Here is a 25,926-nt window from a genome sequence, read left to right as displayed (position 1 = left end):
GTGGACAACCACATCATTTGAATTAATCAGATTTTTAAATTTAGTTCATTATTTAATAAACTAATAATTAAGAAAAACTAGTTAATTAAATGATGATTGTGGTATACGAGGAGTTTTTCTCCTCTTTTTCCTTGAGTTTTGCAAATTTTTCAAATGATGTAACTGTTCATATCAGATGCCACCTAAGATGGTATGGAAATATAGTATAAAAACATGGTACGAATATCATTACTCACAAGCAGAATATAATTTCACACAAACCAATCGCACAAGTGATTCTATCTAATATTAAAAAATAAAAAATAAAAAAAAATCTCTCTCCCCTCTCTCGCCACTCACTCCCACATTCTCTCTCTTCTTTCATTTAAAAAAAAATTGTTCGAGCATATGCTAGTATTTTTAATACAACGGTATTATTTGCATTGAAAGATTAGGCTAAATGATAACACACCCTCTCTGTATTATGAAAAACAACTCGTATCCTCTCAGTTGTGTATATCCTGCCTGTATCTGAAAATCTTACTTTCTTGGACTTAAGTTACGCTTTTGACTTGAGTTACGCTTTTGATTTGCGAAGCGGGGACCTTGCTGAGCTTGATGCTTGTTGCCCGCGTCTCCGGCGTCTTTGGGTGCTGGACTTGGTCGAAGACAATGAGTTGGAGGCTGTAGGATCTAACTGTCCTTTACTTGAGGAACTCCGTGTTTTCGCTTGTCATCCTGACATTATCCGCGAGGTGACTGAATCCGGGTTTGTTGCTGTGTCTTATGGCTGCAGAAAACGCCGCTGCATCCTCTACTTCTGTTGTCAGATGACTAATGCCGCTGTCGCAACCGTTGTATAAAACTGCGCTGATATCGCCCACTTTTGTCTCAGCGTAATGATCCCAAGCCAACCGGAATACCTAACAAACGAGCCTCTGGACGAGGGTTTTAGTGCAGTGGTGAAGAATTGCATTAAACTCCAATGGCTTGCAGTGTCAGGTTTATTGATCAATCGTGCCTTTGAGTACATTGGGAGGTATGCTAAGAATTTGGAAACGCTTTCAGTTCTAGCGCCCGCGGGAAAAAAGCGATTGGGGAACACCATTGTGTGCTGAAAGGTTGTCCAAAGCTCAAGAAACTTGAGATAAGGGAGTGCCCGTTTGGGATGTAGCCTTGCTCTCGGGTATAGACAAGTACGAATCTGTGAGGTCATTTTGGATGTTGGCCTGCAATGTGACAATGGCCGCCTGCCGGTTATTGGCAAGTGACGGGGGGAATGATGACCGTCTGGCTGATAAAGTTTATGTTTACCGTTCAGTTGCTGGGCCGAGAAGGGATGCCCCGCCTTTTGTTCTCAGTTTCTGAAGATTCGAAACTCTTACCCTACGTTTTGAATCTTACAGAGTACGTGGTTGCATGTTCTTCAAGTATCCTGCTTGGGGCTGAAACTTGCTTCAGTGGGTCGAGTGACAGAGAAGTTATCGACAGCCTTCCAGCTAACTGGGAGCGCGTCTTGCTGCGTTGTTTGAAGCATGTCTAGTCTCATTAACAACGGCCTTGCCTTCCAACGTGGCTGCAGAAAAACCTGCCTGGAATATGTTGCTTCTGCTGTTGAGAATAGCAGCGGACCGCGGTTCATATCGAAGGCCTATGCCGTTGTGATTAGTGAAGCGAATTACAGACAAGGTGATCGTGTCATGGATGATGAGGACGGACATGGAAGAAGATGTATTGCTTGTGCACTGGTTCTCACATCTTATTCGATCAAAGCCTCAAGAGTCAGCCGAGCTAGGGTTTAGGGTTTTCGATTTATTTATATTTTGGTTTGTGACGGTCCGTCTCTGAACAGTTGACAATATAAGCCGCTTGCTCAGGACTCCAAGTATATAAATAATAGATACAAATTTTCAAGTATATACAATTGAATTGCATTAAATATTAAACAATTTATGAGAGACAATGTTCTTTAGCTTGGACTGGATTTAGTCCAAATCATACAAACTTAACTACTATGCACCTACATTCAAAATTTCCATATTTATCTTATAATTTACATCATTATTTTTTTTTTTCTTCAAACTTTTGTCGATATCGACATTTTATCGATGCCTGGGTCGAAGCTTCCATGTTTTTGGATCTCCGACAATTTCCGCAGCTACAGATATTTAAGACGACCTTAATCAACCGAACCAACAGAGCAGATGAAAGATGAGGAGTCCTGAAAATTCCAACAACCAGATCTCCTTGTAGAAAGCTCCTGCTGATGAAGCTGCAAAAAGCACTCATCAGGTGACCAACTTACATGTCAAAAGTTAAAAGTCAAAGAATTTTACACGCCAAGCATCAAATATCGCATACAAAAAATCATGTACGCAAATTGAATAAAGATACGTCCATGGATGCATGATTCATCTAACCAAACGCTTGCTTTTTGTCTCAGTTGTCAAATGGTTATACCATTCTTAAGTTATAATAGCACAGAAGAGAGTTTCGTTGCTCTTTAAAACTCCATCTCCATATACATTTGTATTTAATGGATCAGGTCAGTGTTAAAGTTCCATTTCCGATTGAGATTCATAATCACAAAAAGTAGATTCACCAACCAAAACTCAAAACTGATTCTCGTGTCTCCGTTAAGGTTGCACCAAATTTTAAATTTTTATAGATTCAATCAAATAAGATCCAATGTCTGCTTAAAATTTGTGTTTTGTACAAAAGTTCATATACTCATAAATGTTTATGCTTATATGAGTTACCTATGTGCTTTGCACAGTTGAACATAAGATGTACTGTCAAATTAACTATTCCACTGAAAAGCCAATCAAATTTTAGAAGAAATAACCAGATTCAGAATTATTAACTGTTAAGTAACTTACTTGAGGAAGGTGATGGAGATATTGAGTCTTGTGGACTTCCCTTGTTTCCGGGACTGGAAGCATAGAACGTTATAGGTGCAGGTGGCACGTGTGGGGACAATTGAGATGAGGGACTCAGAGAAGGCGAATAAGGGGAACCATTAGTAGCATAGGTAGGAGGAGCAATGGGGTTAGAACGAGAAGTTGGTGAGGAGATTGGAGGAATTCTAGAACCGTGATATGGACATGGTGGTGCATGTGCAGGTACCTTGGATGGTGCTGGTGGGAGATGATGAATCTCAGGTGAGGGTGCAGGGGCGAGAAGATGAATGCCAGGTGAGGGTGCTAAGGGGAGGTGATGAATGTCAGGGGAGGGTGCCGGGGGGAGAAGATGAATGTCTGGTAAGGGCGCTGGTGGTAGATGATGAATGTCAGGTGACAGTGCAGGTGGAAGATAATGACCGTGAGGTGACGGTTCTGGAGAGTGAACCGGTGAAGCAGGATATGGAGAAATTGATGACTCTGGAGATGAAGCTGGTGAAGGAGTTGGCTCTGGAGATGGAGCTGGTGAAGGAGTAGGCTCTGGAGATGGAGCTGGTGAAGGAGTTGGAGAGGTTGCAACGGGTGCACCCTTTGGATAAGAAGATAAACTGATACTTTTAACTTTACCAAAGACAGTGTTATTAAGACCCAGATTTTTTGCAGGGGAACCTTTGATTGTTTGAACCAACTGCTTCAATCTCTGTGGCACAATGACCCCTACATCAGACACGAGAGATGCCTGAACCACAACTGGGGGCGCTTTAGTTGAACCTATTCCGTTTATAATTCGCAAAAATACATCCTGCAAAATGAGACAAAAATTGCAGTTAATAAAAAAAATACAACGTAAAATCTGAGACCATCAACTAGTACTAGATTGCTCAATCTGATATTTTCGGACCTTAACAACTATGAAAATCCAGATGGACATTTAAATTTGGACTACACTCAATGGCAAATACCCTATCCTATTTGGTGTTGTTGTTTCCTTGATTGTTAATAAATTATGCTTTCTATTGCATAACTGAACAAGTCTTGCATAGACTCAAATATGGTAAGAAACTTGAATCCCAGAATTTTCGAAACTAAAATAACTGTCAATCCCACGTTCTAACCAGGTTTTACGAAATAGTGCTAAGCCAATGAACCTAATACATCAATAGCCCAAAAAGCCACGCCTAAAGAGAAATGTGCAAAAAGTTGCCAGAATAGTGTTATACCTCAGAAGGCCTCAGATGCAATCCAAACTTCAACTGCTCATTTAACTCAACAAAATTTTCCACTATGTCCGATATAGAATTATTGAGAGTAAAATTAAATAAAATCTGGGGTTTCTGCCAGATTGAAGCTGATTGCACAGGAATCACAGTAATTCCCCCAGGATACTTAAGAATCTCAAACATAGATGGCTGCCCGAAAATTGATGCTGTCAATGTAAGATTGGATTGCTTAAGGAATAGTTCAACTAAAGATGACCTCAGCACAGTTAAGTACACTGGATCTATAGGAACATTTATTGGATCAGAAAGAGCACCGAACACTACATCAGTCAGATCAGATGCATCAAATTGGTGCATGGACAAGATAGCCACCTGTGGACAACAAGCAGACTTCAGTTTGTTGCTTCACTTTGTACGAAAAGCAATATGATACGGGCTACAATAGCAAAAGATTAAAACTGTACCTTTGTACCTGGAACACCTATTTCTCCGTTGATATCATATTCTAATCTTTGGACGTGTGGAACAAGGTCCGTAACTGGCTTTTCCAGTCTGAAGTATGCCTGAACTGTGGCTGGAAAAAGATAAATAGATATATAAGCTTTCACCTATTCATTTCAGTCATCACAAATTTATGCGACAAAAATTAGAAACCATAAAGTTCAATAATAAATTAACAACAAAAAGGTTAAAGCAATAACAATTAAAGAACAAGCATGTTACCTAATCAACAAAAATACTAACACAATTTAAAACTATTCGTTAGATTTCCAATTATCTTTCAACTTCTTAAATGCATTAAATGAATTTTGTTTTAGGCCTGTGAAAAGGTTGTTATTAGGTACATGATTATAGTATGGAACGTACAATATAGTATTGATTATAGTAACGCAGCATTGGATAATTTAGTATATGATTATAGTATGGACGTACAAATACATTACTTAAATCAAACGTCTTAGCTCAGCAGCAATTATCTCCAATAATACTAGCATTTGCCTACACACTTTGTGTGTATGAACACATTTTTTTAGAAAATGAGAAGGAGAGAGGGAGAGAGAAAGAGATAGAACGTGGGGGGGCATGGGAGGTTTTTTTTTTTTTGGTTTTTTTTTTTAATTTTAAATATTAGAGATATTTTAACATCACCTGGAGGTGAGGCTTCAATAAAAAACAGTAAAATTTGGACCTGTGAAATTACATTATTGCCCATCATTTATTTTGTGTGATAGAAGACTAAGTTGTCTTTTCACCCTCTTTTGGTTGACAAAAAGGATTTCATTAATTAATAAAGATTAGCAGGTTGGTAAACATGTATTATATATCCTAAATTTGTACATTGTACTTTTTTTATGGAAACATATGTAAATCATATCTTCCCTTACTATAATCATATACTATATAATCCAATCTTGCGTGTCCACTATCCAGCCTCTGCAGTCTGCACCAAGCAGTCATTAGGAGCCTCTTTGATTTTTGGAGTTTAAGGTAAGATTCAGTGAGTTTCAGGTTTGTATCCCAAGACCGAAAACATAGGGGTTTTCTTAGACATCTGAGGTGTCCAATTTGGAAGTTGAGATAGTTCATTACACTTGGTGAAGTTTTTGTCCTTCCACTCAACATTCCTCTCGAGAAAATCATATTTTAATTATTTTTAAAAGAGATGTTGAGAAAAGACAAGGAGTACTTGAAGCTAACAGAAGACTTGGCGCAAAACCGAGCGCAGTGGCGTTCTAGGATTCATACACCCACCCCCACTTAGTGGGATAAGGCTTTGTTGTTGTTGTTGTTGTTGTTGTTAAAAGAGATATTGAATCATATATTTGAAGCATAACCTTGTGTTGATCCTATCGTATTTTAGTCATGGCAGGACATGTCTTATTTGTTGGAATTGCATGACGCCTAACATGCTAATTTGCTAATTACTTTTATATTTTATTTATATACTTATGCCAGTGCTAAAAGTTATATTATGTGCTTGATCTATATTTTATTTTATGTAATTGTTAGGATGCGGCAAGTTCCATTGTGTGTGTTGAGCTTTACTTTTGGTTTTGCATTTGAGTTCAGTTGCTTTGCTTGGATTTCCTAACAAACCGCTCCTCGAAACATAGATTTGAAAAATGATGAGGATTATTCTTAAGATTATTATTATTATTAATATTGTTATTATGATATGTTTATTATGACTACTACTATTATTATTCCGATGTGAAATTAAATACTTATCAAAATGTAGTTATAAAAGTATACAAACAACAGTAAACAAGCAGTCCACAAAAGATATGACAATAAAGTCTATCAGCCAGTTAGTTCAAGATTATGCAGCACGAACACGGTATATCAGCACAAAATGCTAAGACTCAGAAGCCACGGATCGCATTAATAATGAGAAGAGGTGTATCTCTGATTCAATTTTATATTATTCTACACTTCAGTCAAAATTACCTTAAAAACAACATTATAAACAAGATTCAAAGAGGCCAACCATGGTACCAACAAGGCAATAAAACAGACTTAAGTCAAAATCACAGTTCTAGCTCCTATATTAATTTACACTTCATCCCACCTTATATTTTTGTTTTCTTGTCCTTTTTACTCTTAGACTGCTGACCCCACTTAGTGGGAAAAGGCTTTGTTGTTGTTGTTGTTGTCCCTTTTACTCGTAGACTGCTCAGAGTTCATCTACCATAAATCTATTGACTTAAATATGAGACTGAGCATACAGTGATATACAAGGATATCACGACTCCCAAAGCCATAGCTACTAAGTTACTAACGTGGGCATGTCATCGACTGCATCTGTACATCTTGATTAGAAAATATGCACCCTATTTGTAGACTATAAACACAAGACTAAGCTCATTGGGACAACTCTAAAACTAAAGCTTCTTTCAAAAAAAAGAAAAGAAAAAAAGACGTGCCTATGGTAGTGCACAGATCAGAAATTAAAAGGAGATAATAAAAACAGGTAATCCAAAGTCAAAGAATTGATGTCAAATGCATTTGTTTGGGTCAAATGTTATCAAGAGTCTTTTTATTTGGGTCTTAGGAAAATACAATGTCCTTATCCTAACAAATTTGGCCTAACTTCTATGGAACTTTAAAGTCCTTCATCCAAACACACCCTAACTGTTCTAGGAATCTCCTTTTATTAATGAGTCTACTAATATTTCTACAAGTTCTATGAGTCCTATAGGACTTTAATGTGTCTTTCTATTTCTTGTAGTCATTGAATGTTCTATTTGAAGCCTATATCATTTCCTATTTTGAAGGTATAAATCCATTTCCTTTCTTACTTGAGAGGAAAAAAAAAGTTAATTTTCTTGAGTCTTTGACTGTCTAACATTTATTATTGTCAGTTCTTTCTACGAACCAACACCAGAGAAAACGTATCAGAATAAAATAGACCACTACCTTTGTAAATCCACAATGTTCATAAACTGCTATTTCCACTAAAGGTAAACAGGTGGTTCGACTACATGACAGCAGATTACATGGTGAAACATCCAATTATCAGACAATTTGCACTTCTGCAGTCGACTACAGAATCCTTATCATTGTCAATGCACAGTAAAGAACATATAGCTATTGATATCAAGCAGAATAGTAGTATGGACATGGCAGGATATTAGAGTACTTCCAACCATATAGTAGTACAATCCGCCGCATTCAGAAAAGAGAGCATTTTGGGGAGTATGAAATTTATATGGGTGTTGATGTCTAAATAGATTTATATGGGTGTTGATGTCTAAATAGATCCATCGAAGGTAAGCGTCATAAGTGCTCCTAAATTCACCTAATTCAAGGGGAACACTCTGTATTTAGCAAATGTGAACATGATATTCCTTTTTCATGATTTACCCAGATGCAGACACATCTAACATTTATAAAGATAATGTCTAGGAAATTAGAACACACTGCAGAAGAGTGCGAGCACGAGCACAAGATTACCATACATCATGAATCCGTGATAGGACCAATCTCTTTCCCACCCATCCTAAATTGAAAGTGAACTTCATTCCAAATCCGCAAAACACCATGAAAACATAACTACTTAATCAGGAAGTGAAATCAAAATGATCAAGACTCCACAACTCACTCTAGTTACTCAATTCAACCCATACCTCGTATGCTCATGTGAGAATAATAGTACACAAATAAAAACGTTGACCGTTCATTAATTTGGGCAACAACATGTTCCGGACAAACAGCATTAACACAAGTTCCTCCCCTATTTACTATTGGAATGTTATGATTAGCACTTAGTTGTTATATTACATATAGGACTTTTCTCAATGTACTAGCTAGCCACATGAGAAACACGAGGTATAATTCCCAATGAGTTTAACTAAACTCAATTATGCTTTTATATGCTACTCCTGTAGATTGTAATTCAGTTCACCATTTATTCCGATATTATATATATGTTTATTCTGTTTTAGCTAAAGATCTTATACATCTTTTTGCACGTTCTCTTTACTTCCGGAATGCAAGAATATTGAATCCTCTTAATAGTTAGTCAACCGGCTGTATACTGTATGGTAATGTTAAATTCACATTGACAATCGTTTTGTGAAACTTGTATGCGCCAGACAGTATATGTTGGAAGCACAAGTTATAAAAAGAATGTTTCTTAACCTTCTTTAATTAAGATGTGAAAATCTTTAAACTTGCTATCCCCCACCACATATGTAAGTAGTCAAGTACTAAACTTTTGGTTGGAATTAAACGAAATTGTTATCAGACGAGAGGCATTTTCGATGCAAGGGTTGGATATAGTCTATAAAAAAGGTGCATTGCCCATATCCTATAAATAGCCAGGTGAGTCAAGAGAAACATTGCAAGCATTGAATTATACAACACAGAGAAATCCCACTTGCCCCTTTCCAAAAATAATCACAAAACCCCAATTTTTATCTGAAAAAGCACAAAAATCCCTAATTACTAGTTAAATCCATTTGAATTTGGATAGCTGAAACTACCAAACATCTACACAAAACCCATTTGCTTCAAACCTCCAGAAACCCCCAAATGTACACTAAACCCAAATATTACCACATACCAATTTGCTCAAAACATCAGCAATACCTAATTAATTCAAAAAAATGAATAATCAAATTGAAGTGAAGCAAAAAACACAGTAGAGAGAGCAAGAGAGAGGGGAATGTGGACATACCACTGAGCTTAATTTCCTCTTTGGCATCAAACTGAGAGCTATTTGCATAGTAATGTGGGATCCAGAAGATCCCAGAGAGTAAAATTGAGAAGCTGAGGATCAAAACGGCGACGCATCGGAAGCTCAGCTCTTTGCCGATTTTCCTGAAAACCACCGAACACCGCGGACAGATGAGTCCCGAAGAATTCTGAGCCTCCTGAGTCTGCCGCTGCTGTTGCTGCTGCTGCTGCTGCTCCTGCAGATTTGCTTCACTCTTCCCCATTCGAAGAGCATCTGGGATTTCCCCTCTTTCTCTCTCTAAAGAGTACAGAAACGACAGGAGAGAGGAAGAAGAAGAAGAAGATGATGAAGAAGATGTGAGAGACAAGTGTTCATGGTGGGTATTGTTGCCCTGTTTAAACCATTTACAAGGACAAACTACTATCTTTTACTCTCTCTCTCTCTCCCTCCCTCCCTCTCCCTCCCCTCGTTTTTTACTCTCTCTCTCTCTCTCTCTCTCTCTCTCATCTATACACTGTCACTCGCTAATCACGTACATTACGACTTCGTAGTCACTGTCCATGTCTTCAGAGTTCTCAGACCAAGAACAAAAATAATGACATGTAAGTTTTAACGGTAAAAGTATCTTATAATCTAAATCGTTCATTTTCTTTATGATATAAAAATTACTTTAAAAAAATTACATTAATTTGAATAAGGGAATGATTTTCATTCGTATGTGTCCCGCAAATCAAAATTTATGATGAGAAGTAATATCTTCATCTTAATCGGTATCCAAATGAAATGATTTTTTTATTTTTTGGAAATGACCTATAGATGATGTTAAAAGTAATAATGTGTTTGAATAGTGAAATGATGTAACATCAACATGTAAAAAAGAATTACTTCTTACATTAAAGATATTAAGCAATATTCTTGTTTAGTTTTTTCTTTTTTTTTTCTTTTTTTTTTTTTTGGCTTTTTAGCCAAAATGGTCATTGTGATTGTTCATTGACCACGTCAATCATTTTGGTCATTCTGTAAAAAATCTCTGTTAAATTGTTAAATTGAAGAAACCACCAATTCAAGGGGAAATGTTGATTTAACAAAAATGCCCTCAATAGAGATTTCTCATAGAATAACCAAAATGATTGACAGTGGATAATCTCATGAACCACTTCTATCGACCTTAAATTTCAGAGACAAAAGTAAGAATTATACCAACCTCAAGGACTATTCTGGATAAAAAGTCTGTTTTTTTAAGAGACTTGCAAAAAAGGGATTTGATAGATTCACATAAAGAGTTGTAATGTACCTAAGAACAAACAAGAAATTGAAAGATGAATGACCCGTTTAGAACTGCTCACGTACGAAGCACTTCTTTTCAAAACGTCCACATAACTTTAGCAAAAAAAGCACTTTCTTCACACCATAGCCTACTATTTCCTCAAGATTGTCAATTGGCCTCTTGCCAAAGTCCAAAAGTGGCCTTGGTGCCAAATTAGGATTTGTTACCAACACCATCAAAGAAAAAAAACAAAGAATAAAACCTAACATGGTTGATTAGTGCAGAGATTAATTGGCCCTTTAAAAGTCCCCTTTGGGGTTAAAAACAAAAGACACCAAGAAAAAGGGGGCACCTCCTCAATAATTCACTGTGTTTTTTCTCTCTTTTTATGTAAAGAAACAAGTATACGGTATACAATTTCTTCTTTCTGTACCGATTTTTTCTTTGCCCGGCGTTGCAGATGCTCGAAAAAGCGCCTGCATATATTACAATTGATTCAATAAAAAGATAGGGTTCATTTTTGAAACTTCTGCAAGCTAGGGTGTGCTTCAACTGGTCACACTATCTCTAGGAGGCTTCCCTTCGGAAAGAACATCCCGTCATCGCGACCTCACAAATGCAGAAGGGAGATGAGAGGCCTGCCACCTCTTGGCTTTGACCTGCAATCTTCTCCTAATTCACTTGTATATGTGTTGCATAAGGAACATGTGTCTCTGAAACTTTTCACATTGGCACTCTACCATTACCGCTGAAAACAAAACTAAACCATTGGGATGCGGTGTACGCCTTGCAAATTTTCTTAAAGGGAAGAACGATCACCGTGACCAGCAAACGATAAGAAAGATGAAGACTCCTGAAAGTTGCAATAACCGGATCTCCTTGTACAAAGGTCCTACCGCTAAAGCTGCAGCAAAAAACACTTATTGTGTCATTAAATTGGATATCAGAAGTAAATATCAAATAGTTTGGCATGTCAAGCAAGGGAAACAGTAAACGAAATCGTGTAGTCACTTCAGAAAATGATAATGTCAATGGATGCACCTAACAAATGCAACATGTCAAGCAAGGGAAGTAGTAAACGAAATCATGTAGTCACTTTTCAGAAAATGATAATGTCAATGGATGCACCTAACAAATGCCTATAGTTCTCTAAGCTAACGGCATAGTGAAGAATATCCATGCCTTTCAAAATCTGCCACATGTACATTTGGCTTTCTGTCAATCGGGTCGGTCCTAAAATTCCATTGCCGATTGAGATTCATAACCATACAAAATTGATCCACTAATTCAATCTCAAACTTGATTCTCAAATTTCCATTAAGGTTGCACCAAAGTCAGCTTGTAATGAATTCAATCCAACAATGTCCAAAATCTGCTTAAAAAAAATTCTTTTGTATACGAAATTCAAATCATTACAAATGTACGTACACGTATCAATCACCTATGTATTTTGTACATTTGAACCAGATTCAGATTCAATCAAAACCTGAGTAATCCCCACTTCAAAAATTAAGCCGCAACATTTTTTTAGTCTATAAGTTTAACTTCTCGTAACATGCATTAGTAAAGCAAGCGAACTCTACTCTTACTCAAAACCATGGCACCAGAAGTTGCAAAACTGACTGCTAACTGACTGCTAACGCCTCTTTTACAGAAAGACCTATTTCTATTAGGAAAAACCAATTTTAATAAATGACAAAATCATCGAAAATAGGCACTTAATTTCTAATTAAAAGAGCACAGAATCATAAATTCCCATCCACCTGAACTCTGAGCCAGAATTCTATACCACTATAACACTTGAAAGACCATACACAAGAAACAACATAAAGTATTAAATCAAAGACCATATATGCTACATCACAAGCAGGAGAGAAAAAAAAAAAACGTATTTTGTAACTTACACGACAGGGATGGGCCAGGTGATGGAGACATCAAGTCTTGTGCAATTCCCTTGTCTTCTGGACTGGGAGCATAAGACACTACAGGAGCAGGTGAAACATGTGGGGACAGTTGAGATGAAGGTGGTGAGGAGGATGGAGGAATTCTAGGAGGATATGTAGGAGGAACAGTAGGGTAAGAGTGAGAAGTTGGTGAGGAGGATGGAGGAATTCTAGAACCTTGGTGCGGACATGGATGAGGATGTGCAGGTGCTGATGAGAGATGATGAATGTCAGGTGAGGGTGCTGGAGCGTAAACTGGAGAAGCAGGATATGGAGAAATTGATGGCTCTGGAGTTGGAGCTGGAGAAACAGTTGGAGGGGTTGCGGAGAGTGTACCTTTCAGATAAGAAGATAAACTGATACTTTTAACTTTACCAAACACTGAGTTATCCAGGCCAAGATTTTTTGTGGGAGAACCCGTGATTATTTGAGCCAACTGCCTTAATCTCTGGGGCCCAAAGCCTCCAAACTCAGACATTAGGGAAGCTTGAACTACAACTGGGGCTGCTGTTGTTGAACCCATTGTGTTTGTTATTTGCAAATATACATTCTGCATGAACACAAAAAATGCAGAGTTATTTATCACTGAAATAAGACACATGTCTGAGAGCATCAACCAGTACTAGTATATTCATTATCCTTTCAAAACTTCTAGAAGAAAATTCAGCACTCTTTGCGGCTACCCTTTTGTTGCCTTTGTTATTGCTATTGTTAAATATTATGCCTTCCATTGCATAACGAAGACAATTCTTGCACAAACTCATATATGGTAGGAAACTTGGATCTATAATAAAGTTTCAAATGGTAAAGATGTTCCTAGCATGTTAGAATATAAAACAAATGTTGTAACTTGTTGTAACAACTTAGGTTTCGGAAATAGTGGTGAACCAACAACCTTAATACATCAGAATCCCAAAATTTTATGCCTAAAGAGAAGTGTGCAAAAAGTCACTAGAGTAGGTAGGTGTTATACCTCATAAGGCCTCAGATACAATCCAAACTTCAACTGCTCCTTTAACTCGCCAAAATTTTCCACTATATCATCTATACAATTATTGAGAGTAAAATTAAATAAAATCTGGGGTAACTGCCAGATTGAAGCAGGTTGACCAGGAATCACAGTGATTCCCCCCGGATACTTCAGAATCTCCAATGTAGATGGCTGCCCGAAAATTGATGTTGTCAGTGTAAGATTGGATTGCTTAAGGAAAAGCTCAACTAAGGATGACCTCAGCACACTTAAGGACACAGGAAATATTGGAACATTTATTGGATCAGAAAGAAAACCAAACACCACATCAGTCCAATTATGTGCAGGAAATTGGTGCATAGACAAGATAGCCACCTGTTGACAATAAGCAGACTTCAGTTTGATGCTTCACTTTGTATGAAAGCAACATGATACGCCTATAATGGTAAAAGATTGAAATTGTACCTTTGTACCTGGGACACCAATTTCCCCATTGATATCATATTCTAATCTTCCAATGTGTGGAACAAGGTCCATAACTGGCTTTTCCAATCTGAAGTATGCCTGAACTGTGGCTGAAAAAAGACAATGAGACATACAAGCATTCGCCTATTTATTCTGGTTAAAGTTCAACGAAAATAAAAATAGTTAAAGCAATAAAGAACAAGCACGTTAGCTACTCAACAAGAAAAATAACGGATATTACATCTATTTATCAAATTGTCCAATTAATCTTCTAACTTCTTAATTGTATTAAATCATCACACTGGGTCATCTTAGCTCAGCAGCAATTATCACCTACAATTCTATTAAATTGCTACAAAATAACAATAAACACATTATATATCCAAATTGATACAATTCCATTGCAATACAGTAATATTCCACTCAACGCCACTATAAACACACACTATATGGTCCACTCTTGCCTTTGCATAGCATGTCTGTCTAAACTCTTTAACTCGACAGCATCTAGCAGTCATTAAGAGCCTAGGGAGTTCCTTAAGGCAAAATTCAGGGAGTTTGTTCGTATCACAAATAAAAAGACAATAGCAGTTAGCGTAGACCTCCTAGTTGCCCAATTTGGAAGTTGAGATAGTTCATTGTACTTGGTGGAGTTTTTGTCAATCCATTGAAAATTTATTATCGATAAAATCATATTTTAACTAGCCAATTGGCACACACTCACATGCACACCGATGGGCCCTTAATTTTTTGTAATTGAGACATCCAATTTCAGACAATTTCCATATCGGTGGTAAACTTCAGAAGCCTGGTTCCTCATGAATGTATACTAAAGAGAACATAGCTATTGATATATAATTAGAAAAAGAAATTCCGACTAAGGCAAGACACTACGGTCACTTCCAATTCTAACTCACTCTTGTTCCAACCATATAGTAGTACAATCAACTACCACTAAAACGAAAGCATTTCTGGAAATATGAAATGCATTTAGGTCTTGATGTCTAACTAGATGCGTTAAAGCTAAGCATCATAAACACTCCTAAATTCAAGTAAATCAAAGGGAAAGCTCTGTATTTAGAAAATCTTTACATGATATTCGTCTTTCCATGATTACCAGAAATCATGATAGACCACTCTCTTTTCCGTCCACATCCTAACTTTAAGGTGATTTACCGCCTCACCAAAACACCAGAAATGCTTAAAACCAAAGACCTGAATTATACAGTACAATGAAATACCAGTTTCCCCACCCTAAACTAATCATGAACTCCCATTTATGTGAAAAGCTCCAAAAAAATCCCCCTAATTACTCGGTAAGCAACCACCACGCCATTATCACATTAACGCGAAGATGACCTGAAACTACCAAACATCTACACAACAAGGTCATTTACCAGAACCCCATTTGCCCAAAACATCCAGAGATCCCCAATCATACAGTAAAGATAAATACTACCCATTTGCTCAAAACATCAGAAAAATCAAAATATGAGGCAAATAATTCAAAAAAGGCAGAATAATCAAGTGAACCAAATAGATTTACATTAGAGAGAGAGAGAGAGAGAGGAGTAGTGGACATACCACTGAGCTTAATTGCCTGTGTGGCATCAAACCCCGAGTTGGTAGCGCGGTGAGGAAGGATCCAGAAGATCCCAGAGAGAAAAACCGATAAACTGAGAACTAAAACGAAGACGCATCTAAAGCTCAAGCCCTTGGCGATTCGGTTGAAAACCATCGAACATCCAGGACAGATGAGTCCCGAAGCACTCTGACCCTCATGACTCGGCTGCTGCTGGTCCAGATTTGCTTCACCCTTCCCCATTTGAAGGGCATCTGGGAATTTCCCTCTCTTTCTCTCTCTTTCTCTCTCTTTCTTTCAGTCTAAAGAGAACACAATCGATCCAAGGAAGAAGAAGAAGGTGGAAGATGTGAGGGACAAATGTTCATGGTGGGCATCGCCCTGTTTCAACCCTCTTTCCTTTTCTTTTTACTCTCTCTCTCTCTCTCTCTCTCTCTCTCTCTCTCTCAAGTTTAAACCACACACTCTGTCACTTCACAAGTCACACAATAGTCTATTCTTATTGCTTCTTATATTATTTTATTTTTTTACAAAGAATATTATTATTTCAAAATATATTCTACTAATTATGCATTGGTTGAAACGGATTATATTAGTTTCAGGAACTAGATGGACTTGGTTAAACATTTAGTGCATGTCGGTCTAAGAAACAAAAAAATAATAAATAATTAAAAAAACCCATTGTATATAACAAAATATTATGATTGACTCGTTGCAGGACTTCACTCAAATTTCTCATTCTTACTGTGAATATATTATTACATTTAAAAATAAATTTTACAATAAACTAAAGAAAAATAGAGAGTTTAAACTTAAAGCACAATAAGATTGAAGAAGAAAGTCTTGAACATGGTACAATCAACTTGTCTTTCTTATATTATATTATTGTTATGTTTAGGCTACCGAACGTTGAGAAGAAGCAAAGATGAAAAGAAAGTGGGAGAGCATAAAGATTAAAAAGAGATGACGGTATTGATGGATAATATTTTATAAAAGTTAGAAGAAAAGAAAAATGCTCCATCCACCATGAATTGAATTTGAAATGTTGATATGATCCATATTGATAGGGACTTTCATCAGTAACACTAATTTATTATTATGATGGGAATACTTTTGTTCTCCGCTCTTAAATAATGGTGATTATCACTATCATATTTATTATTTTCAATTTTGAAATTTATGTAGTGAAATTTAAACTCGTTAAATGGTAATATGTATGGTGGTGAGCATTACCAAGTGTAATAATACAATTGGTATGCTCGGAACGTGGTTGGGAATACCAAACTTGAAAGAAAAAACTCAACCAGATGTATCATGACATATCGGGTCATATTCCCGACACACTGAAAATTTATCGTGCTTGAATATGGTGAACAAGCATGCACCCTTATTATTTTTATAGGGGCAGATACGTGGCACCACTTTTTTACATAACTTTTGATACAAGTTTTTTTAGACCCACTTCGTAATGTATTTCAACGATCCGAACCGTTTGTCTTTTAAATCTTCCCTCAAAGGTCGTGTCTATAAAAAATCGCTCAAATCTGAAATCATATAACTGTTGGATTAGAACTTTAGAGTTTGTGAAACTGTATTCATACATTTATTTACTACAAATGAATGTCTTATTGGTTTGAGATTTGACTTTACGAAGTGAGCCCCATAAAAACTTGCGTAAAAAATTGTGTAAAAAAAAGTGATATCACATATCCGTCACCTATTACTATTATTTTAAATTTTGGGTTAATTTCATATGCCATATATTTTACCATTTAATTATTTATTGTTTTAATTTCATTCAATTAAGTGATGAGGACGCAAGGAAGATCACCCACTCACATCGACCAGTTATTTATGCACAATTTGTATGATTGGGGGAGCTCATCATAAGCTATAAAAAGGGATAGTGATGTAGAATGGGATTGGACAACGGCTTCCTACTTTTCTACCATCTTACTTGCTAGGCAAGCCTTTTGCCATAATTTTTTGGCTAATTACATTTCGCAAGATAGTTTGAATCTTCATTAAATTGATGACGTGATGAATATAAAATTTGTAACTAGGTTGACATATAAGCCGTATTACTACAAAGCCCAAAAAACTCATCAATGTAATGGATAATTAGATGTTTAAATATAATTGATATATTTTTTAATTTTAGGTGGCAATGTCAAAAAATTGAAACATCACGGCCCAATTTAGAAATCACCTCAAACCTTGAGAGCGTAAAATGTAGTTAGCTCTATTTTCATTAGCATCACAAATGTATAATGTATGTTTCAAATTTGCCTCAGCTAAGTGGCAATTGACTAATATGGATGACGATTTAACGAGGGGTGCAAGTTAGAATAGTGTTTCTGATTTTGACAATAATTTTTTTTAATCTGAACTCAAAAATTCTAAATTCAAATATTTTCCGACAAATTGGGATAGAAATTGAAATGCATTTAAGGATGTCGATAATTCTAAATTTCCTATTCGAATTTTTCTCAAGTGTTCCGAACTTATTCAGACCAAAAAGTTGTGCAATATTTTGAATAATTTTATAGTTAATTACTCAATGTATGCATTTTGTAGGCAAGTTTTATATTTTATTGCTAGTTTTGGATACCTTTTGTTCCTTATTTTTAGACTAAACGTACATTTATGGGGTATATTGTATATGTAGTTTGATGGACTTTGCTTGACTCTCAAATCTAAGTGTATTCAATATAGACTTTAAAGAGTAAAAAAAATTCACTCGATATTGAATAATGACTTTTTATGACTTCTAAAAAGGTTATAAGAATCTTGTGGTATTCAGTTACAACTTTTTGTGAGTCTACAAAATTAGGAGAATTCACAAATTTATTTATTTTAGAGGATTTTAAAACAATAGCTTGGTGGCATTGAAGATCGCACATTATATGCACAAGAAAAATAGTGGATGAAATGGGTCCATGGTGTTGAACCTTGATATTAGTAAAGCACACGATCGAATTGAATTGAGTTTTTTAGAGCAAATTATGAAAAGGATGGGTTTTGCTAAAGAGTGGATTCACCTAATTATGATATGTGTAACTACAGTGATTTATTCGTTCAAATTAAACGGGGATCCAGTATGTTATGTCCGGCCTAAGAGATGGATAAGACAGGGAGATCCACTCTCCCCATACTTGTTTGTGCTTTGTGCCGAGGGGTTGTCTGCCTTGTTTACAACAAGGGAGAAAAGGGGGCAGCTAAAAGGGGTCACCATTTGTAAGGGTGCACCAAGTGTAAACCATTTTTTGGTCGCAGATGATAGTTTTATTTTCGTTTAAAGTTCACTCCAAGAATGTTAAAGGGTCAAAGCATTGCTTAAGATTTATGAAAATGCTTCGGGGCAAGCAAAATGAAAAGAGTTGCGTAGCGTTTAGTGGAAATCTCACGGAGATTAATGGGCAGCTACTTGTTGATTGTTTAGGTGTGTCTCGAGTTGTATACCATGACCGTTATTTGGGTTTATTGGTTTTCGTGGGGAAAGAAAGAAGGCTACATTCACTAACATAAAGGATTGCCTATGGAATAAATCGAATGGATGGCGGGGCAACTTGTTGAATAGTGCGGGCAAGGAGTTGTTGATTGAGACAGTGGCACAAACAATACCACTATACACTATGCAGACTTTTCTTTTGCCTAAAACATTTTGTAATGATTTGAACCAAATGGTTGCCTAATTTTGGTGGGGCCGAACCAGGGGAGGCGAAAGATTCATTGGATAAGTTGGCAAAAATTATGTAAAACGAAAAGTGAGGGAGGTTGGGGGTTCAAGATTTGTATGCTTTTAATTTGGCGTTATTGGCAAAGCAAGGATGGAGACTACTTCAACAGCCGGGTTCACTAGTGGCTCAGTTATTCAGAGCCAAGTACTACCCGAAGACGGATTTCATGAGCGCCCCTGTGAAAACAAATGCATCTTTTTGCTGGAAGAGCATCGCGGAGGCTCGGAAGGTTATGCGAAAGGGGGGGATATGGCGTGTGGGGAACGGCAGTAGTATAAATGTGTGGGGGGATAGTTGGCTCCCGAGAAAGTATTTCTTGAGATATGGCTCTCTTATGTGATATCTTTTGTGAGGAGGAAGTCCACTTAATTTGTAGCATCCCATTTAGTTCTCTTAAACCACCGGATGTGCTCATTTGGCATGCGGAAAAGAATGGTAAGTTCTCCACCAAGAGTGCATATCATCTGGCACGTTCGTGTGGAGAGGAGAGTGCACGAGTTGCGACCGTGTGTGCCAGGAAAAATAAAAATCTGTGTATGGAGGAGCTGTATGAATGCAATGCCCACGAAAGACAACCTGGTTAGGAGAAAAATCATTCAAGATGCCTCTTGTAGTTTGTGCAGTGGTAGAGTAGAAACGATTGAGCATGTGTTGCGGGATTGCACAATGGCGGCAAGCATTTGGTTCTCTAGTCCGTTGAGCTTTCGAGTTCACGAAGCCAGAAATATTGCATGGGTGGATTGGATTGCAAGTTTGGCACCATCTTTGGCACGAGACAGTTTCGATCTCGTTCTAATGTCGATATGGCATATCTGGAAGGAACGGTACGCGTTAGTGTGACAAGGCTCGACAAGGCACCCACTGGATACCAATTATAATGCTCAAGTTTGGTTGGCAGAATATAAAAAAAAGGAAAATTAATGAAAATGATTTGAAAATTTTGAGTTTTAACGATAATGACAAAATAAAGGGTAAAGTGAATAGTACTAAGATTGATTTTTTAGTGTAAAAATATAGTTTTTCGTTAAAATAAATAGTACCAGAAGTTTTTCGTTAAAGTTTCTTATTAAAAAATAGCATGGGCAACAAATGAAAAGCAGCAGACAAAAGGGGTTGTAGAAAAATGGAAGAAACCATAAGTGGGTTGATCAAATGTAGGGCTGGTTTGATATTGCTGTGCTTTGAAAAAAAACTGATTCTGCTGTGCTGTGAGAATAAGCAGCTATGAAATAAAGCAGCAGAGTGTTTGGTAAATTTTTTTGTAAAAGTGCTTTTGAAAAAAAAAACAGTATTATAGTGTTTGGTAAACTTTTATATAAAACAGATGTGAAAAAAAGCCGATTTTTCAAAGCTGGGTTTTGTAGCTTCTTATTTTTGGCTTTTTTTCACCCAAAGCTGTGAAAAAAAGCTGAAGCTGAATGTTTACCAAACACAAAAACAGCTCCCAGCTTTTTTTGATACCAGCTTTTTTCAGAATCATTTCAGTATCAAACCAGGTTGTAATTTGATAGGGCATGGAAAGATAAGAGAGGCAAACAAGGTTGCTCAAAGATTGGCACAATGGGGTCCTAACTTCCATAGCAAACGAATTTGGTTTGAGGAAGCTTTGGATGTAATTTTGGACTTCCTGATAGAGGATAATTAACTATATAATTTTATTAGTGCAAGACGCTCTTTTTCCCTTCAACCAGGTTGGAATCCATGGTAAGATTTTTATTGAGGTCCATTAAATATGCACCGTATCCTACTATCTTGTACGTATTCTATATCAATCTGAATGAATAGCGTACTTTTTCTCAAAAGAAAAGAAGTTCATGGATTTTGAACTTTTTTATGGTAAGTTTTTTTACATAGCAAGTCAGACCTCTTTCCTTTAAGATTTTGATGAATTTTATTTTTCTCAATTCTCAAATAATATATTTCACCACCTATATGTAATGATATCATTATCATCACTTTCATCACCACCTCACCATGACCATCTCAATCCTCAATCCCTGCCGCCACCATTGTCACCATTGCCGCCACATTGCCATGGCCCATGAGCTCATTGCCACCCCTACTATGACTACCACCACCACCACTACCCTCATCTATCTCTATGAAATATTTTCAGTTTCCAACCAATATATATATATATATGTATGTATATATAACACCAAAATTCTAAGCGGCATTCCTCTCTCCCTCTCTCTATCAATTTTGGCCTACAACACTAATTTAAAAAATAAAAAGTCAGGGATAACCACGGCCCCACCACCTTTGCAAGGAAATCAGCGATTTGTCGGCACATAATATTAAAAGCCTATAAAAAAAAGGGTGTTTAGTGCTCAAAATCGCCTAAAAAAGCTTTGCTCTCCCACTAATAATCTCCCTAATCAACTTTTATTTTAATTAATTGGATCTCCTAATCAACTTAAAAGCAGTGTTTTGGGCAGGAAGAAGGAACACGTGGTGGACCAGCGACCAAGTTTTCCCTGTCATGTGCAAATTCGTGGGGAAGGGATCCTCGTTGGATTCTCTTTGTAGGGATCCGAATAATCAATTAATCACGTTTGTTTATTGTATATCATAAGGTTAAAAATCATTTAAAATTTAAAATTTAAAATTGAATATAAATAATATTTAATAAAAACTGATCGTACGATTTACGATGAACAGACGTAATTGATTGATTTTCCCCTCACAGAGAGGATCCTTTTTCCAATTTGTGTATATATGCACCATTCGCGAGGTGCCAAAAGTTAAAAATGTAACATGTTTGAACGGTCGAAAATTCAAATTTTGAAACAAGCGGGCCACTTTTGCATTTTGCTACGCATTGAAGGGTTCAATTTAATTTTTTTTAGATTTTACTTTGATATCATGCTATTACCAATTGAAAAGAACAGATAAGGAAAAAGACCCAACATTAATGGAAACAAATGTGTTCTTATTTGGTCAAATAACTTATTTTTTTAATAACTAGTAATGGTTTTTCTATATTTAAGAAAAAGAAGAAATACTCTGTTGATTTGTTTTTTTAATAATGCGATATTTTATTTGGCACAATTGTTGATTTGTCCTCTGATCTGTATAGAGATGTCAATTTTCTTTTGAACTTTAATTTTAAATTTTTATTTAACTATCTTTTGAATTTTTATCATTAGCCAATTTTCCTATTAAACTTTAAATTTAATCGATTAACCTTTGGACTTTTATAATAGCTAATTTTCCCTTAATGCTAGATTTTAAAATGTTTATCCAATTTTTTCTCCATCTTGATCACGCGGACAACACATGACAAATGCATGAGGCAAAAAGACTAGAAATTGGATGGGGAAAATACGATAAAAAGTTTTAAAATCTAACGCTAGGGAGAAATTGGTTATTATAAAAATTCAGGGGGACATTAATTAATTATACAAGTGCAAGGATGTAATTGGATAAAATTAAGGTTTAGGAAAATTGGCAGCTCTATACAAATTTGGAGAGTACGTTGACAAATACCTAATTCTGTTTTAAATTACTATTATTTGAGTGCGAAGATACAAACTCAGATATAAAGAGGTGGACACATGACTCTGAGTCTCTGACCAAACTGATCTAATCCGTGTGTGCTATTGAGGAATCTATTCAATAGTAGTTCTTTTCAATTCAAAAACACATCTTTAAAAGCACATCTTTTTAGTTTAAAATTTTAAACATAAAACTACTAAATAAAAATATTTTTAATGAAACACTTTTGATACTGTTTATATTTAACGTTAAAAATATTTTTACTTTGAAAAGTTACTCTTGATACTATTTATTTACACCTTTATTTTATCATTTTCATTAAAAACTAAAATTTTTAAGAAGTTTTCGTTAGTTTTTCTTCTTAAAAAAGGGAAAAATGTTCTACAGAAACTTTTTGAAATTTGAAATGACCCCCCAAATATTGACGGTAAAAGCGCGCCTTCCCCACAGAGCCTCTCTCTCTCTCTCCCTCTCTGTGACATGGATATAAATGGATTTGTTGTGAAGCACCAGAGACGCTTTGAGAGAGAGTGAGCGGAAGTTGTCAAACGCTCTCAGATCCGTTGCAAATTTCAATTCAAGTTTTCATCTGTAAGCTCCCTCCTCCCTCCTCCCTCTTATCTGTTTAATTAAGATGGTTGATTTGTTTCACAGATTTACTGCTACTGCTTCTAACATTTGCTATATCAGATTCATGGATGGTTGTTTCCGAGCTAATTTTTAATGGTTTTTTTTTTTATTTTGTTAAGCATTTAGGAGGAACCCTTTTTTGGGTTCATTCCAAATTGTTCCAAAGTATCGCCCCTTATCTGGGTTCTATAAGTTCAAACCCACTTAATCCAATCTGCCTAATTGATGTAGTTCTCATTTCAAATGTGGTTAATTTCCAAATTGTTTTGTTATCTTCGTTCGTTTCAGCTACGAGTCTCGCACATTCTGTACTTTCAGTAATTTCCTTGTTCAGATTCTTGTTGCACTTACCAAGTCATATCCTTTTCGTTTTCTTTGTTTTTCTTCCGATTTTCGGACAAACCCGTGTTGTATTTCCCTTTTTTTAATTCATTTTAAATCTCCAACGTTTACCTCAGAAACCAAATGAATTCAGAAGAGAGGGAACACTGTTTGAATGTTGAGCACAAGTACCTGACCTCAAAAACTACTAGCTTTAGATAGCTCTGATTTCATGTGAATCGCTGTTGCCCGACATAATGGCTAGCTATAATTAACCAATCTAATTTCTTTCTCAAATTTTATGAATTGTGTAAAATTGTAAGTTTTTAAGATCTTTTCCTTTTATTTTGTAAATATTTTCGTAATGACCGCTAACTGTTTGATTGCTGTCCTCACAGAATGGACTCCCTGCCTGATGCTATTGTTCAATACATATTGTCGTATATGGATAACGCCAAAGACGTTGTAATTTGTAATTGTGTATCCAAGCGATGGAAGGATTCAATGCCTTATATAAGGAGCCTTTACTTCCCTAGAAGCTCCTTTGATAGCCATAAGGGCGGAGACAGCCCTGATGACATTGTATTGAAGATGGTTTCAGTGATTGAACGGTTAGAAAATCTGGTTGTTTATAGTCCCTTCTCCGGTGCTGGCCTTGCTTCGTGGTTATCAATCATAGGTCCCTCTCTTAAGTATCTGGAGCTCCGAATGGACAATCTTGCTGATTATCAGGCCTGTCTTGAAAGCCCTTCAAAATTGGATTACTTAACTGCTGCACAAAATTTGGAGTCTTTAAAACTTTGGGGAGTTTTAATGGCCCGTTCACCAAAGTGGGATGTCTTCCAGAAACTGAAGAACCTTGAAATTGTTGGAGCAAAACTGGAGGATCCTGCTTTGTCAACTGTGCTTCAGGCCTGTCCTAATCTCACCAATTTGGTGTTACTTGGTTGTGAAGGGGTGAGATCGGTTTCGATTCAGTTGCCACATTTGGAGCAGTGTAAGCTAGACTTTTATGGCTCGGGCAACTGCTCACTTTCCATGGTGTGCCCCCAAATTAAAGTCCTTGAGGTGCAAGGCTGTAGCTGGATTCGGGTTCGTGATGCAAAGCATTTGAGCAAACTTTCAATTGTCAATAATGCAGGTAATGATTTGCTATAAGCTTACGTTTGATGACTTGAAAAATGTAGTATATATTGGGTGCATTTTATTTTCTTGTTCCCCACTTGTGTGAATTATAACAATGTCTCCTTATCTTTGTGTTTTCTGGTGCGTGTTTAGGGAGAGTCTACATGGTTGATTTTGAGAAACTTGTTGCTCTAGAGTTCTTATCCATTAGGGGAGTCCAGTGGTGTTGGGACGCAATAAGAAAAATGCTTCAATGGGCAAGTGAAGTGAAGCACCTTTATATGAAGGTGGAATTCACAGGGGATTTCGAGACCCTTCAACCCTTTCCAGAGGTTGACTTCGTTGATTTCTTCAATAACCATCCCAAGCTGCAAAAGTTTGATATCCATGGAGCCATGTTTGCTGCCCTTTGTCAAAAGAACAGCCTGAAAAATGTAAGTTGATACTACTTTGTAATTTAGTTTCAGTTTAGGTCAATCTTTTAAAGTACGATTGAGTTTATATTTATTTTCTTTTCATTTTTCAGGTTGATTCGGGATTTGCAATTCCTTGCCTGGAAGAAGTGATGATCACAGTGAGATCACCGCTGAATGCTGAACAGAAAATGAGCACTCTTGAGTCCTTGTTGAAGTACGGGAAAAATCTGAAGACGATGGTGATAAAGATTCTTCAGATGAAGAGCAGTCACAGCAGCGCAGATGATTTCTTCGACGAGATTTGCAGGTTTAGATACATGAACCGAAAGATCGTTAGAATAGAATAAAAGCTTCCTTAGGGAACTTACTCATTTTTCCTTCTTAATTCATACCATTGCCTTAACTCTCTGATTAAATACAGCATGACTGCTAATTTCATTGAACTACGATCGTCATTTATTGAATCAATTCAAAATTTGGATTAAACTAATTTGTCAACTTTGCGTATGGTTTTGCTGTCTTTAATTTTATATGCCATTGTATGTGTTTGCTGTACTTTTCCTGTAAGTACTTCGTTGAAAAGTTGAATGCAACTAAACCTTCCCTAGCAAAAATGCAGAACTAAATGGATTCAGGAACTCTTGTACTTCCTCTTTGTTGGGAAGTTGAATGCAACTAAGGCATCTATGTT

General features: G+C 36.5%; 3 protein-coding genes across 3 annotated transcripts; 1 reads left to right on the top strand and 2 right to left on the bottom strand.

Annotated features, from left to right (window-relative positions):
• Positions 1-1,894: 1,894 nt before the first annotated feature.
• Positions 1,895-9,878, bottom strand: LOC137717761 (uncharacterized). The gene is made up of 5 exons (XM_068457229.2): positions 9,279-9,878; positions 4,564-4,673; positions 4,100-4,471; positions 2,859-3,681; positions 1,895-2,251 (listed from the first exon to the last, which is right to left on the bottom strand). The coding sequence occupies exons 1-5, from the start codon at positions 9,538-9,540 to the stop codon at positions 2,163-2,165; spliced, it is 1,656 nt and encodes a 551-aa protein (XP_068313330.1). The 5' UTR covers positions 9,541-9,878; the 3' UTR covers positions 1,895-2,162.
• A 1,029-nt stretch (positions 9,879-10,907) lies between these two features.
• Positions 10,908-15,990, bottom strand: LOC137717943 (uncharacterized). The gene is made up of 5 exons (XM_068457453.2): positions 15,508-15,990; positions 13,924-14,033; positions 13,462-13,833; positions 12,450-13,038; positions 10,908-11,449 (listed from the first exon to the last, which is right to left on the bottom strand). The coding sequence occupies exons 1-5, from the start codon at positions 15,746-15,748 to the stop codon at positions 11,361-11,363; spliced, it is 1,401 nt and encodes a 466-aa protein (XP_068313554.1). The 5' UTR covers positions 15,749-15,990; the 3' UTR covers positions 10,908-11,360.
• Positions 15,991-23,214: 7,224 nt separating this feature from the next.
• Positions 23,215-25,733, top strand: LOC137716749 (F-box protein At1g10780). Its single transcript, XM_068456127.2, has 4 exons — positions 23,215-23,334; positions 24,093-24,835; positions 24,973-25,253; positions 25,346-25,733. The coding sequence occupies exons 2-4, from the start codon at positions 24,094-24,096 to the stop codon at positions 25,580-25,582; spliced, it is 1,260 nt and encodes a 419-aa protein (XP_068312228.2). The 5' UTR covers positions 23,215-23,334; position 24,093; the 3' UTR covers positions 25,583-25,733.
• The last annotated feature ends 193 nt before the right edge of the window (positions 25,734-25,926 follow it).

Source organism: Pyrus communis, chromosome 8, assembly GCF_041283825.1.
Source record: "Pyrus communis isolate YQ-2024b chromosome 8, ASM4128382v1, whole genome shotgun sequence".
Taxonomy (NCBI): Eukaryota; Viridiplantae; Streptophyta; class Magnoliopsida; order Rosales; family Rosaceae; genus Pyrus; species Pyrus communis.
This window is presented reverse-complemented; position numbering and strand designations above follow the sequence as displayed.